The 14,223-nt window shown below is 49.0% G+C and overlaps 1 protein-coding gene across 2 annotated transcripts in view; it reads left to right on the forward strand.

Moving 5' to 3' along the window:
* Positions 1–14,223, forward strand: part of UCK2 (uridine-cytidine kinase 2) — an 80,475-nt gene that overhangs the window by 16,368 nt on the left and 49,884 nt on the right. The window contains exon 1 of one of the 2 annotated variants that reach the window (XM_045455426.1): positions 13,529–13,746. The exons of the other annotated variant lie outside the window; for it this stretch is intronic. Coding sequence (XP_045311382.1) covers positions 13,681–13,746 — 66 coding nt within the window. The 5' untranslated portion in view covers positions 13,529–13,680. Of the gene's footprint in view, positions 1–13,528; positions 13,747–14,223 lie in introns of those variants that run through there. 2 annotated transcript variants of the gene reach the window in all.

The raw sequence follows: 14,223 nt of genomic DNA on the forward strand, positions 1-14,223 counted from the left end.
CTTCGGACTCTGTGTCTCCCTCTGTCTCTGCCCCTCCCCTGCTCACGCTCCGCCTCCCTCTCAAAAGTAAACATTAAGAAAAAGTAACGACAAAAAAGAGAAGAACCTGTGGGAAAGTGTACACATTTTGTATGGCTCAGTGGACCCACCCGTGGAGATCCCCACCGAGTCAAGGGGCAGCGTGCGACCAGCACATTGTCAGCCTCCCTACCTCTTCCGTCAGCGATTTGTGACTTCAGTAGAGACAAGGCATGTTGTATAGCTGGCGGGTTACCAAGACTTGTGTGGCTCTGGGAACTTGGTCTTGCGTAGAAGATACGTCGTCAAAAACTTTTCAGCCCTCGTGTGTCTAGCAAAATCCTACCGCTCCTCAGATCCAGATCACAACTGTCTCCCAAAGCGTGTACCCTTGTCTACCCCCAAGAGAGCAGGTCACGTCTTCCGTTCATTTCCTTCATCCAGCAAATGCTCGTTGGTTCCTTACAAAGTGCCAGGCACTCTGGCAGGTGCTGGGAATGTAGGAGTGCATTAGAAAAAGCCCTTGACCTCACGGAGCTGACGCGTCTAGGTCTGACTCATCTCTGCTAGCCCAGTGCCTCACATAGTCCTTTAATAAATGCCTGCCAGACCAAACGAAATTTCCTTTTCTTTCCTTTTTTTTTTTTAATATGAAATTTATTGTCAAATTGGTTTCCATACAACACCCAGTGCTCATCCCAACAGGTGCCCTCCTCAATGCCCATCACCCACCCTCCTCTCCCTCCCACCCCCCATCAACCCTCAGTTCTCAGTTTTAAAAAAAAAAAAAATTTTTTTTTTAATGTTTATTTATTTTTGAGACAGAGAGACAGAGCATGAACGGGGGAGGGTCAGAGAGAGGGAGACACAGACTCTGAAACAGGCTCCAGGCTCTGAGCTGTCAGCACAGAGCTCGGCACGGGGCTCGAACTCACAGACCGCGAGATCATGACCTGAGCCGAAGTCGGCCGCTTAACTGACTGAGCCACCCAGGCGCCCCATTTTGTTCTCAGTTTTTAAGAGTCTCTTAGGGTTTGGCTCTCTCCCTCTCTCTTTATTTATTTTTTTCCTTCCCCTCCCCCACGGTCTTCTGGTAAGTTTCTTAGGATCCACATAAGAGTGAAAACATATGGTATCTGTCTTTCTCTGTATGACTTACTTCACTTAGCATAACACTCTCCAGTTCCATCCACATTGCTACAAAAGGCCATATTTCATTCTTTCTCATTGCCAAGTAGTATTCCATTGTGTATATAAACCACAATTTCTTTTCCATTCATCAGTTGATGGACATTTAGGCTCCTTCCATAATTTGGCTACTGTTGAAAGTGCTGCTATAAACATTGGGGTACAAGTGCCCCTCTGCATCAGCACTCCTGCATCCCTTGGGTAGATTCCTAGCAGTGCTATTGCTGGATATAGAGTAGATCTATTTTTAATTTTTTGAGGAACCCCCACACTGTTTTCCAGAGCGGCTGCACCAGTTTGCATTCCCATCGTTTACTTTCCCGTAGCATTCACGCTCCTCTATCGTGGTCGGCTGGCGGATCTGCGATTTCTGGATTCCAGGACCCTGGAACGCAGGCCGTCCACCTTTGCATCCTTAGCCTTGTGCAGAGAAAGGACTTCATGCTGATTATTGAAGGTGTGACAAGTGGCATGTAAGTGGGGGGAGGCGGTAAATGCTGTCAGAGGTCAAAAGGAGTTGGAACGTGTTAACGGGCTAGGGTTAAGCTCTTCTTGCCAAAGTCACCCGTAGTCCCCAAGTCCTCTTAAAGCTACTGATCCTTTATCTTGCTTTTCTGTAACATTTGACAAGGGCCATTTCTTCCAGGGAACCTCGTTCCTCTGCCCTTGGCTGGCTTCCCACCTCTCTCACTATTCTTCCTCAGCCAACTGCCTGGGTTCCTTTCTACCCGTGAATGCGTCCTGCCTCAGGACCCCCTGCTTGGACCCGTGGTCCTCGCCCTCTCCGTCTCTGTATCCTCTGTTTGGCAGTGACTCCCAGGTTATTTCCTGTCCCGAGTCCTTTCCTGGGCTCCTTCCCCATTCATTCAGCGGTAAGAGGCGACCTCACCTGGTGCCATCCACGGACCTGCACTTCTGTGTTTTCTGTGCACACGAAGGCACGGGACAGAAACTCCGTGTCAGCTCTGCCGCGGTCCAGGTAGCGCTCCTGTGTCCTCGCTCATCCAGCCGGGCCCCCCGGAGGGTCTGATCAGTTCTACTTTGTCCTGAAATTACCTTCTCCTCCCTGCCTCCATCATTTCTTGCCTGGATAAGTCAGTGGCCGGTTTCCCAGCTGCCAATCTGGACCTTTTCCAAAACATTCTCCACATTGCTGTTGGAGCAATCTTTTAGGGGGAAAAAAATGCGGCTGTGATCAAGTCTGTCGCTCCCCTAACATTCTTTGGTGGTTCTCCTTTCACCTTCAGGCTTGTCGTCAGCACTGCCTCCCCCCGGAGCCGGCCAGCGTAGTCCCTCCAGCCTTCCTTCCTGCCGCCCTCCATATGCCATCCTGTCCCTTCCCAAACTCATTGTCTGCTCCTTCCTGTTCCCAGATCTCAGAGCGCTCACTTCCATTCCTCTGGACGTGTTGCTGCTTCTGCTCCCCATGTTGTCACCTCCTCTTTTGTCTGGTCACTTCAAAGCCCGAGGAAGTGTCTGTCAGTCCCCTGCAGTCTGAACTGAGGCTTCTGTCCTATGCTTTCCTCCCTCCAGCACCCCGTGTTGCTGTCCACTGCCTGTCTTTCCAGTAGACTGTGGGTTTTAAGAGCAGCGACTTCTCTCTGTACCCAGGGTGCTTAGAATATCACAGGTGCAGGGGCACCGGGGTGGCTCAGCCGGTTGAGCGTCCAGCTCTTGACTTTGGCTCAGGTCATGATCTCATGGTTCGTGAGCTCAAGCCCCAAGTCAGGCTCTGTGCCGACAGTGCAGAGCCTGCTTGGGATTCTCTTTCTCTCTCTGTCTCTCTCTTTCTCTCTTTTTCTCTCTCTTTCTCTCCCCCCCGCCCTTCTCTCACTCATGCTCTTTCCCTCTCAAAATAAAAATACTTAAAAAAAAAAAGAAGAAAATCATAGGTGCTCAAAGATACTGGAGGGAGTGTAAAGGAGGTATTTTTCTTGCCACGAGTGTGGGATTGGGTTACATATGGGGTTCATCTGGCTTATTTATTTATTTATTAACATTTATTTATTTTTGAGAGACTGAGGCACAGCGTGAGCTGGGGAGGGGCAGAGAGAGAGGGAGACACAGAACCTGAAGCAGCCTCCAGGCTCTGAGCCGTCAGCACAGAGCCCGACGCGGGGCTCGAACCCACAAACCGCGAGATGATGACCTGAGCTGAAGTCAGATGCTTAACCGACTGAGCCACCCGGGCGCCCTGTCATCTGGCTTCTTTGGTTTCTTTCATCTGAATTTGAGATCTGAAAAGTTAACCTCACATGTATAGTTCCGGGCTGATAATGCTCCCCATCTCCATGGTGGTTGCTCTGCACAGAGCTGAACGTTAGGCTAGTGTTGGTGAGAAGTGTTCGTGCAGGAGGCACACTTGTTTACATTGGGAACAGTTTGCCCTCTGTCCTTCCTGCCCTGTGAGTTGGGCCCGGGGAGTGTGTAGGTGTGTGGATAGTGAAGCGGGTAGGCATGGCCGGAGGGATGGTAGACGGTCACTGTTGCTTTGGAACACAGGACAGTGTTCCAGTGCAGAAAACTTTGACCTTGTGAGATTAAAAACTGTTAGGTCATGTGGACGGTTCTTGTAAATTAAGTGTGGAAAAGCCAGCTTTAAATGGACCCTGCATTTATATCAACAACCACATTGCTATTGAGCTCTTGGCAAATGTTTGAATTGAGGTGTTTTGAGGGGTGGCACAGATTTTTAATGTATTAAAAATAACTTTATCATGCTTTACCATGTTTTCCCCCTTAATCCAGATGGATACATGCTCTTGCAAAACACTGACATAATACTGGTGGAGCCCCTCTGCATTCCACTGCTTTATTTTATTTTCTTGTTATCATTTAATGCCATCTTTATATGTATGTGTGTGTGTTTTAATGTTTATTTTTGAGAGGGCGAGACAGAGTGTGAGCAGGGGAGGGGCAGAGAGAGAGGGAGACACAGAATCCGAAGCAGGCTCCAGGCTGAGAGCTGTCAGCACAGAGCCCAACGTGGGGCTTCAACCCATGAACCATGAGATCATAACCTGAGCATAAATCGGATGCTTAACCGACTGAGCCACCCAGGCGCCCCTATATGTGTGTCTATTATCCATTTCCTTTCAAAATCTGTCCGGTGTCCAGATGAGGAAATCGCAGCCTAGAGAAGCGAAGGAACTGTCCCAGATGCCGACAGTACTAAGCCATGGGGCTGGAATTTAGACTCCAGCCACGTCGCTGGAGTCTGCCCTGCTCTATTGAGCGTGTGCATAAACTTGTGTCACTGATCCTTGCTACAACCTGCTTGTTTTCCCCAACCAAAAGCTCTTTCTTTTCAGTTACAGACATGCACTGATACATAGATGTAGTGCCTCTTACATAAATGTTGCTCCTTTGGGAAACATATTTTTCTTTTCTCCACGACTCCCTGGGGGCCATGTCCCTTGAGGTAGGACCTTGCCTATTTTTTGTCTTAGCAGGGGAGGGGCAGAAGGAGAGAGAGAATCTTAAGCAGGCTTCATGCTCAGCGCCAAGCTCGTTGTGGAGCCCAACACGGGGCTTGATCCCACACGGCCAGGATCCTGACCAGAGCTGAAATCAAGCATCCAACACTCAACCGACTGAGCCACCCATCACCCCAGGGTGTGACATTATCTTAACTTTGCAACAATGAACAGGATCTGAAGTCCTGGTTTCTGTGAGCTAAATGTCAGTGTCCTTGAGCTCTGGGAAGTATGGCAGCCGCATCAGCAGGATCCTGAGGACAGGGATGCTCTTGCAGACGGCTGCTGCCATGTCTCCGCAGTCGCTTTTTACTGCTAGACATCATCCCCGTAAAGAAAGTTTGTGTCACTGAATTCTAAGCATATGCCTTATTTGGAGTTTTGAGCACCCTGGTTACGGACTGGTCTTTTCCTGGTTCCTGTAATTGGGCTGATGAAAAAAAAGACTGATTAAATTTTGGGGCGATATTTTATAGTAATATTTGGAAGGTGGTGAAGTCTTGTCTTTCCTTCTCTTTCCCTCCAGTGGGGGCGCAGGGTTTTCCTGCAGGGCAGGGCTCCTTAGATAAGCCTGGGGTCCACGGATGGGCTTCAGAAGGGCCATCAATCTCTTGAAAATGTGTGCAGAATTTTGTCAAGAGTGCACATTTTGCTGGGACAGCATTCCATCCTGGAAGTGAGCGTGAGACATCAAAGAGCAGAGAGCCCTCTTTGATATAAATATTAACACACTCTCAGTCTCAGGCTGCAAGAGTCCTGGAAGCTGGTTTGACTGAGAGATTAAATATCTTTTTGTCCTGTCCCAGAGAGGGCAGTTTGGACTTTTCTTCATGAAGGCACAGGGTTCTTGCCAATAGTGGACCTACGGGCTCAGCCTGTTACAGGGGGCACCTATTCAATTTAAATAGTCACCTTCTGGTGCACCAACACCATTATGCTTGCTTTTGGCCCCATCTGAGCCTTCTGTCATGTACACTGGAAATTGTTCTCACCCTCATGGGTAATTGGCCGTACTTATTTCCTTTTGTTTGTCGTTGCTTATGTATTTGTTTGGGGGGGTAGGGGTGGGGCAGAGACAGGGAGAGAGAGAATCCCAGGCAGGCTTCACACTGTCAGCAGGAGCCCGAGGCAGGGCTCGAACTCAACGTGAGATCATGACCTGAGCTGAAGTCAGATTCTTAACTGAGCTACCCTGGCGCCCCTGGCCATTCTTATTTCCAAATGCTGCTGCTTACGTGCAAGTACGCGATTAAAAACCTAACCTGCGTATTATTACTTTGGGAGAAGTTTACCAAAGTATATAGTATAAAAAGAGAATATTGCCTCAGCTCTACCCTTGGGCAGGTCACTTGCTCCGTGCCTCATTTTCCTCATCTGTAAGATGGGTACAAAATAGTGCCTGCCTCTCAGAGGTTGTAAGGATTACATGAAGTAGTACAGAGAAGGCAACTGAAATGCTGTCCGGTAAATGGGAAACAGCCAATAAGTGTTCGTTCTTACGAAGATGAAGGTGATGAGGACAGTTAGGACTATTACACCTGCTGTGAGGTCTGTAGCCAGAACCTGCAGGCCCCCTCCTTCATCCCAGCCCATTTTTTTCAGAGACAGCCACTTTGTTTCTTTTTTTCTAATTTTTAAGGGTTTGATTGATTGATTGATTGATTGAGAGAGAGGGAGAGCCGGGGAGGGGCCGAGAGAGACAAGGAGAGAGAAATCTCAAGCAGGCTCTACACTGTCAGTGCAGAGCCCGATGTGGGGCTTGAACTCACAAAACTGTGAGATTAGGATCTGAGCTGAAACCAAGAGTCAGATGCTTAACCCGCTGAGCCACGCAGGTGCCCCAGAGACAGCCACATTCAGCTCTTTTGTTCTTTTCTACTTTTATTTGTCTCCATATTTCAAAAAATCACATTTATACGGTATTACTCTGATTTCTCCCTCTCAATATCAGCATTCCTTATTGACTTCCTATTGTAGATCATTAGGTTTTAACTGGCACTTTCCCCTTCCCCACATGTCTCTTCTTCTATTATAATTGTATCAAGTTCAGTTAGAGTGACATTTACTGTTTTACGTTATTATCATCATATAAACGTCGTTCACAACTGAGTCATGGAATCGAGTGTGGGATTGCTGGGCCTTATCAAACATTTGAACTGCAGTTCTGAATGGAAGAAAAATAGAATGGGGAATTGTTGATTTGCCTTTACTTATGAGTGAAGTTAAAGTTTGCCATGTGGCTGCTGTCTTTTTAGGCTTATTCTGTGACCTGCCCATTTTTCTCCTTTGATGTTTGGTTTCACCTCATTCATTTGGATAACCATTCTAGAATCTTATAAAGAATTGGTAGGAGTTAGCAGAATCCGGGTGGCTCAGTTGGTTGGGTGTTGACTTCAGCTCGGGTCATGATCTTGTGGTTTGTGGGTTCAAGCCCCGAGTTGGGCTCTGTGCTGACAGCTCAGCCTGGAGCCTGCTTCGGGTTCTGTGTCTCCCTCTCTCTCTGCCCCTCCCCTGCACACTCTCTCTCTTTCTCAAAAATAAATAAACATTAAAATAAATAAACATTAAAAAAATATCTTTTTAATTTTTAAGAAAGGAGAATTGGTAGGAGTTAAACTTCTAGAAGAAACGTTGCGGTTTAAATAGACGGGGAGTTTGGAGTAGACATGGGTGGTCCTTGGGGCACCTGGTGGCTCAGTCTGTTGAGTGCCTGAGTCTGGATTTGCACTCAGGTCATGATCCCAGGGTGGTAGGATCAAGCCCCACATCAGGCTCTGCACTGAGTGTAAAGCCTGCTTGAGATTCTCTCTCCCTCTTTCTCTCCCCGCCCAGCCCCCTCCCCCCACTCGTGTGCCCTCTTTCTCTCTGTCTAAAAATTTTAAAAAATGCAAAAAAGAGGGGCGCCTGGGTGGCGCAGTTGGTTAAGCGTCCGACTTCAGCCAGGTCACGATCTCGCGGTCCGTGAGTTCGAGCCCCGCGTCGGGCTCTGGGCTGATGGCTCAGAGCCTGGAGCCTGTTTCCGATTCTGTGTCTCCCTCTCTCTCTGCCCCTCCCCCGTTCATGCTCTGTCTCTCTCTGTCCCAAAAATAAATAAAAACGTTGAAAAAAAAAATTAAAAAAAAAATGCAAAAAAGAAACGCAAAAAAGAAACGCAAAAAAGGTCTCGATACCAGCTGCCCCTCACGTCCTTACCCTTAGGCTGATGTCAGCTGAGGCTAGAAAGCCTTAGCTACACGGTGGGTCATAGGAAGGCGCAGTGATGGGACTGTCTCGGCCGATATGGAACCAAATAAGCCCAGCGTGGGAAAAGGCAGGTGAATGCAGTTATGACAAGTCAGTCAGAATAATAGGGAAGGACAGAATCTTAAAAGTGCCCTCAGCAGAAGGGCCGGGCAGATTCTCACCGCTGGAATGTCAATATTGATTTACTTTTACTTGGTGTGGTTTGCCAGAGTGGGGGAGGGGCAGGGGGTAAGGAAAAAGAGAATGAAGGTTTGGCTCTTCTGTGTGTTTTACCCATGAGCCCAGTGGAGGAGGAGGTCGGGTGGCCTGCCCTGAGAGTCCCAAGGAGAGGCGAAGCCTTGTGTCTGTGCAGTGCCTGGCAAAACGGTGGGTTTTGGCTCCGGGAAGAAGTGGGGGGCACCCAGAACCAAGCAGAGTTTCTGTCTGGAGCCACACTGCCGGCACTCACGTGGTAGTTAGTGCTGGAGTGAACGTGGTCTGGGACTTTCTGGCCGCGGAGATTTCGAGGAAAAGGGGCCGGGCAGAGCGGTGGGGTGGGTGGTGCAGAAGTGAGAGGAGAAAGCCAATGCCTGGGGGGGGGACTAATTGTATATAGTTTTAAACAAAGTGATAAGAGGAAAATGAGATTAACTTCCGCGTAAAAATAGTTCCTTTTCCCGTCTTTGGCTCTAAAATTTTGTGTTGGGTGTTCGTGGCCAGTTTATATAGGGCGGTGGTAGGGAATCTGGAATCTTTTGCGAAAACGGGAAAAGCTAGTTTTAAAATTTTTTTTTTTCAACGTTTATTTATTTTTGGGACAGAGAGAGACAGAGCATGAACGGGGGAGGGGCAGAGAGAGAGGGAGACACAGAATCGGAAACAGGCTCCAGGCTCTGAGCCATCAGCCCAGAGCCCGACGCGGGGCTCGAACTCACGGACCGCGAGATCGTGACCTGGCTGAAGTCGGACGCTTAACTGACTGCGCCACCCAGGCGCCCTGGAAAAGCTAGTTTTAGACAGGAAGTGTCCCTTGGAATAAATAGCAGAGTTTTTTTGTTAACTCCTTTTTTTTCTTTCTTTCCTTCTTTCTTTCTTTCTTTCTTTCTTTCTTTCTTTCTTTCTTTCTTTCTTTCTTTCTTTCTTTCTTTCTTTCGAGTTTATTTATTTTGAGAGAGAGAGAGGGAAGGAGGGGCAGAGAGAGAGGGACAGAGGGAATCCCAAGCAGGCTCTGCACCCTCAGGGCAGAGGCCGATGTGGGGCTCGAACTCACGAACCCGTGAGATCAGTGACCTACGCTGAAACCGAGAGTCCGACGCTTAACCGACTGAGCCACCCAGGCGCCCCACGGAGAGTTTCCTTGTTCCAGGTACTTTTTCTTCCCTTGCTATTCTTGGCGTGGTGTCTAAACCCCACACATCCATCCAGCCTCTGCCAGGTTTTGTTGAATAGTTACTAGAGCCATCCACGTCTGCAGCTTGGTCATCTTCTCTATAAAGTAAGCGTGATTAACAAGCACCCATGACTCAGAGAGATTGACTGGATTAGCAGGTAAGCGATGTGACGAGGGCGGCCCAGAAATGCTAGGAAGGGCAGGGAACCTGAGATCTCTCCACGTCCCAGAACAGTTACGTGGTGTTTACCAGGCTTACGTCCAAGTGATGTCATGGAAGCTTTTCCTCCTTCCCTCCACGCCCTGTGTCTCCGTCTGGAGTGTTTCACACCCGGGGACGAGCGAGTTACCTTCCTGGGAGTTCTTCTTCATCAGTACAGGAGCCCGAGGCTCTGGGTAAACGGGGCTTTGGGAATGTCTGTTTATGGGAGCGGTGGTACTTAGTTAACTTGAACATAGAGGTTTCATCTTTTAAAGTTTCTTCCTCAACAGTCTCAGAATCTTGGGTTCCGAACTTCCACAAGCCTGCCCAGCCGGGTCCCGTGGTCTCTGGGGAAGTGCGAGAAAGCGAAGGCCCCTTTCCCTTCCGCCTTCATTTTGGCCCCCAGGGAGAGCTGGGAGGCAGTGGATTCTGGAACGGTTTTGTTTTGCCTTGGCGGGCAATGGCAGGCTTGAGCACCTGCGCCCTCGCCCGCAAAAAGATTGGGCTCGGCCTCCGCACCAGCTAGGGGCTGGGGAACAGCTGCGGTCTGGTCAGGATGTTCATTAACTGTATTCAGGTGATTCCATGCAGCTTTGCCCTGGGGAAGGTAAGCTCTGGCTTCTCTGGTTTCTCTCCAGGACCTGATCACTGGAAGAATATGAGAACTGACAGGTAGTGTGAGTCCCCATTGCTAACCTGACTGGGGCAGTTGTGTACTTGCGGGGTGGGGGGCAGAATCCCAGGCAGGCTCCACACCACCAGTGCAGAGCCCGATGTGGGGCTGGAACCCACAGAACCGCGAGATCAGACCTGAGCCTGATCAAGAGTCGGATGCTTAACTGACTGAGCCACCCAGGCGCCCCTTAAAGATTTTATTTTTAAGCAATCTCTACACCCAGTGTGGGCCTTGAACCCATAACTCCAAGATCAAGAGTCGCACTCAGTCAGCCAGGAGCCTCGGTCTTTTTTTTGTTTTTAATTTAGCATATTTTTTGAATCTCTTTAGATTAAAAAAGAAATCTGTCTTTCCCTATGTTTATGTTGATTTTGGTTCTGCCTTTCACGCTGAAGCAGCTCTCCATTTAGCTTTTGCTACACCACATCTTTCCTAGCCTGTAAATACCTTATTTTCTTTACTCCAGTTCTCAAACTCTTTCCTCTGCTTTTGTTTTTCCTGCAGATCCCCAACACGTACTAAACCCTACTTTAAGAGAACATAATGAAAGGGGCGCCGGGGTGGCTCCGTCGGTTAAGTGTCAACTTTGGCTCAGGTCACAATCTTGAGGTTTGTGGGTTCGAACCCCGCGTCAGGTTCTGTACCAACGGCTCAGAGCCTGGAGCCTGCTTCGGATTCTGGGTCTCCCTCTCTCTCTTTCTGCCCCTCCCCTACTCATGCACTCTCTCTCTCTCAAAAATACACAAACCTAAACAAAAAAGGGAGAACATAATTAAGATTTTAACTGGGTGCGAAAAGTTAGGTAAGTTCTCTTCCGAAAGTGTGTTAAAGAACAAGAATTTAACTGAGTGAATCTGAAGATCTCCGTGGCTTTATTACATGATTCATGAATCAGGCTGCCTCCCTTCTAGCAAGTCGAGGGGAGTTCCAAGGAGTAGTACACAAAATGGGAGTTTTTTTTTTTTTTTTTTAATGTATATTTATTTTTGAGAGAGAGGGAGAGAGGGTATGTGTGCACAGGTGGGGGAGGGGCAGAGAGAGAGGGAGACACAGAATCTGAAGCAGGCTCCAGGCTCTGAGCTATCAGCACAGAGCCCGATGCGGGGCTCGAACCCACAAACTGTGAGATCATGACCTGAGCTAAAGTCAGATGCTTACCTGCCTGAGCCACCCAGGCATCCCCAAATGGAAGGGTTTCATAGGAAGGAGGGAAGGCAATGGAGTTATTAGCAACACAAAAGAAAATATGGCTCCAGGCAAGGTCACCTTCTTTTAGGAGCAGGACTGGGGGTCTTATTAGGTGGGTGACTTCAGCTTCCTTTGGGGGCGTGGAGAGGGCGCATGAGACATTCCCTCGCTGGCACTTACCAGAAAATTCCCGACTGCCAGGTTAAGACTCCATTTCTGGAGAAGGCTGCAACTGAGGTTAGGTTAGGCCTTCAGCATGGTTGGGTGGCTTGGCCTGGCCCAAGTGACACCGTTTTGGGCCTGCGGTTTTCTTTTTAACAGGTGTTACTAATAATTGGCGAAATACCTTGAACACGTGGACACTGAAAAGAGGACAGAATCTGTAGAGTGTCGCTCTGGGGAAGATGGGGGTCGCCATTTTTTCCAGGAAGCGGTGTGGAATGTGTGGAGCCTGTTTTGAACTGTTCTCCCTTGGTTGGATGGACATTTGTAAGACACATGAAAAGCACGTTCTTTATCTCTGGAATGACGTAGATCGTAACTGGCAGGGTCCAGCTTAGCTCTCCTTAGGACTTCTTTCCGGAAGCAGTAGACCGTACCGTACCGTGTGAAGGTTAGTTGCCGTGAGTCAGGCTTCCTGAATTCCTTGCACAAATGCCTATTTCTAGTCCTTGTCCAAATCTCCATGTATTTTGCAGCCGAGATGTCCCCACATCAGGCTCTCAATATACAGCAGCAGACCTACATCCTTGCCGTCTTGTTTCAGAACACGGTTCAACAGACCCAGACCCCACCATGCCTGGGTGCTGTCACTTACCCGTTCAGACCCTTCCCACTCCCTGCATCTTCCATGGCAAGCCTCTGCCCTGACTGGGGCCCACGTCGCCTCTGTCAGCTGAACTTCCTGTCGATGTCGGAACACACGGGGCAGTAGGACCTGTGCTGTTTGGACCTTGCTTTGGGGCGCGTGCTGAAAGCCCTTCGTGTGCAGAAGCAGGAGCCGCCTGTGACGTAGAACATGGGTTTCCAGGACAGCTGGTGGGTGCAGAGGTGAGGGTGGAGGGCCCGTGCGGCGTCCCAGAGCTAGCTCGGGGAGGGGAGATGCCGTGTCCTTGTCCCGGCCGGCACGGGGCACCGGCAGGAGTCACGGTAGAGGGGTCGGAACACCGTGCGTCCGTTCCCGCTCAGACTCTGGGTGTGCCCTAGTGTAAGTGGACTCACCTCCACGATCTCTGATCCTTTCTGGAAAGCGGAAGAAGGTGTCTGTGGCACCTGGGTGTTGAGAGCGTGAAATGTGAAAATAGGTACGAAAATGGCTTTTTCAGTTTATTTTAGTTTTTAAGCTTATTTATTTATTCTGCGAGAGAGAGAAAGGGAGGGAGAGAAAGAACCAACAGGGGAACTGCAGACAGAGAGGGGGACAGAGGATCGGAACGGGCTCTGTGCTGACAGGCGGGATGGCAGCAAGCCTGATGTGGGGCTTGAACTCGCAAACCTTGAGATGACCCATGACCTGAGCCCAAGTCAGACACTTAACAGACTGAGCCACCCAGGCGCCCTGGTATGAGAATGTGGTGACTGGGAAAGAAGGATCCCTGGGAAAGCGGTGTCTGTGTGACCTACGGAGGGTATTGTGCGCTTTGTGTCCTAAACAATATGTTACAATATGTGACATGTTCCAAACAGTGTGTTACATATTCTCTAACATGTGTAGCCATTTCCACTTACAGTAGGTGATAAAACCAAGGCTTCAGAATGAAGCGTTTTAAGGCATGCTCACACAGCTAGCAGGTGACAAAGCCACTTCTCAATCTCCTGTTTGAAACCTGGTTTCTCCTAAGTTGATTGGGGTCCACTGACGTAATAGGCACCTTATGTTTAATGCATTCAGCTATTCAGCAAATATTAAGTGCCTGTTGTATCCCTAATACTGGACAGTTTAGGTATCAGGTGAGTTTTGTTGGTTGTTTTTATGTATTTTTCCCCCCCTTAAATAACTTGTAATGAGCTGATTTAAAGACTTGGAAACAAATCTTCTTCTTTTCAACGACTCCAACCACAAGTCTTAGCGTTAATTTCTTAGTTGACATTCTTGTGTGTATTTATTTATCTTGCAGCTGGCCAGAGGGGGTGTCTCTTAGGGAAGGAGACTTGGAATGACTTCAGTGAGCAAACGAGGAGTTGTGACATGTATCAGCTTGCTTGTCTTCAGTCGGCCCGCTGGCGACTTAACCGTTAACACACTCCAGCTTTGGCCTTCTCTGGCGGGAGCCGGAAGGCTTTAATACATAAATCAATCGGAAACCACTCCCGGAGTCAAATGTCACTCCTTCAGCAGCCGCAGGTGTCAGCAGGGACCAGCATTCGGAGCCTGAGAATTAAGGGTGTATGTATACTGAATACAGCCCTCAGAGGCTCTGGGGCTTTCTTTTTAACGTTTGGTCGTGTGTTGACGCAGACGAGACTCAGAAGCCAGTCATACGCGTGTCATGGCTTCATTCTCCGCAGACGGCACATTTTCGGGGCTTGGGAAAGCATTTGGACTCAGAGCTAGTGGTTACCAGACCTCTCTGTCACACCTGCTTTCTCAGGGATCCCGAGGTCAACCACAGTCATGGGAAGTAGGTGGTCTTGTTCGTCTCCCGTCCTTGAATACACCATAGAACCAAGGTCGGGAATGACAGTGTCTTTCTTTTTTCTTTTTTTTTTTTTTTTTTTCCAACGTTTATTTATTTTTGGGACAGAGAGAGACAGAGCATGAACGGGGGAGGGGCAGAGAGAGAGGGAGACACAGAATCGGAAACAGGCTCCAGGCTCTGAGCCATCAGCCCAGAGCCCGACGCGGGGCTCGAACTCACGGACC

The sequence above is a fragment of the Leopardus geoffroyi genome, chromosome C3, assembly GCF_018350155.1.
Source record: "Leopardus geoffroyi isolate Oge1 chromosome C3, O.geoffroyi_Oge1_pat1.0, whole genome shotgun sequence".
In the NCBI taxonomy this organism is placed as follows: Eukaryota; Metazoa; Chordata; class Mammalia; order Carnivora; family Felidae; genus Leopardus; species Leopardus geoffroyi.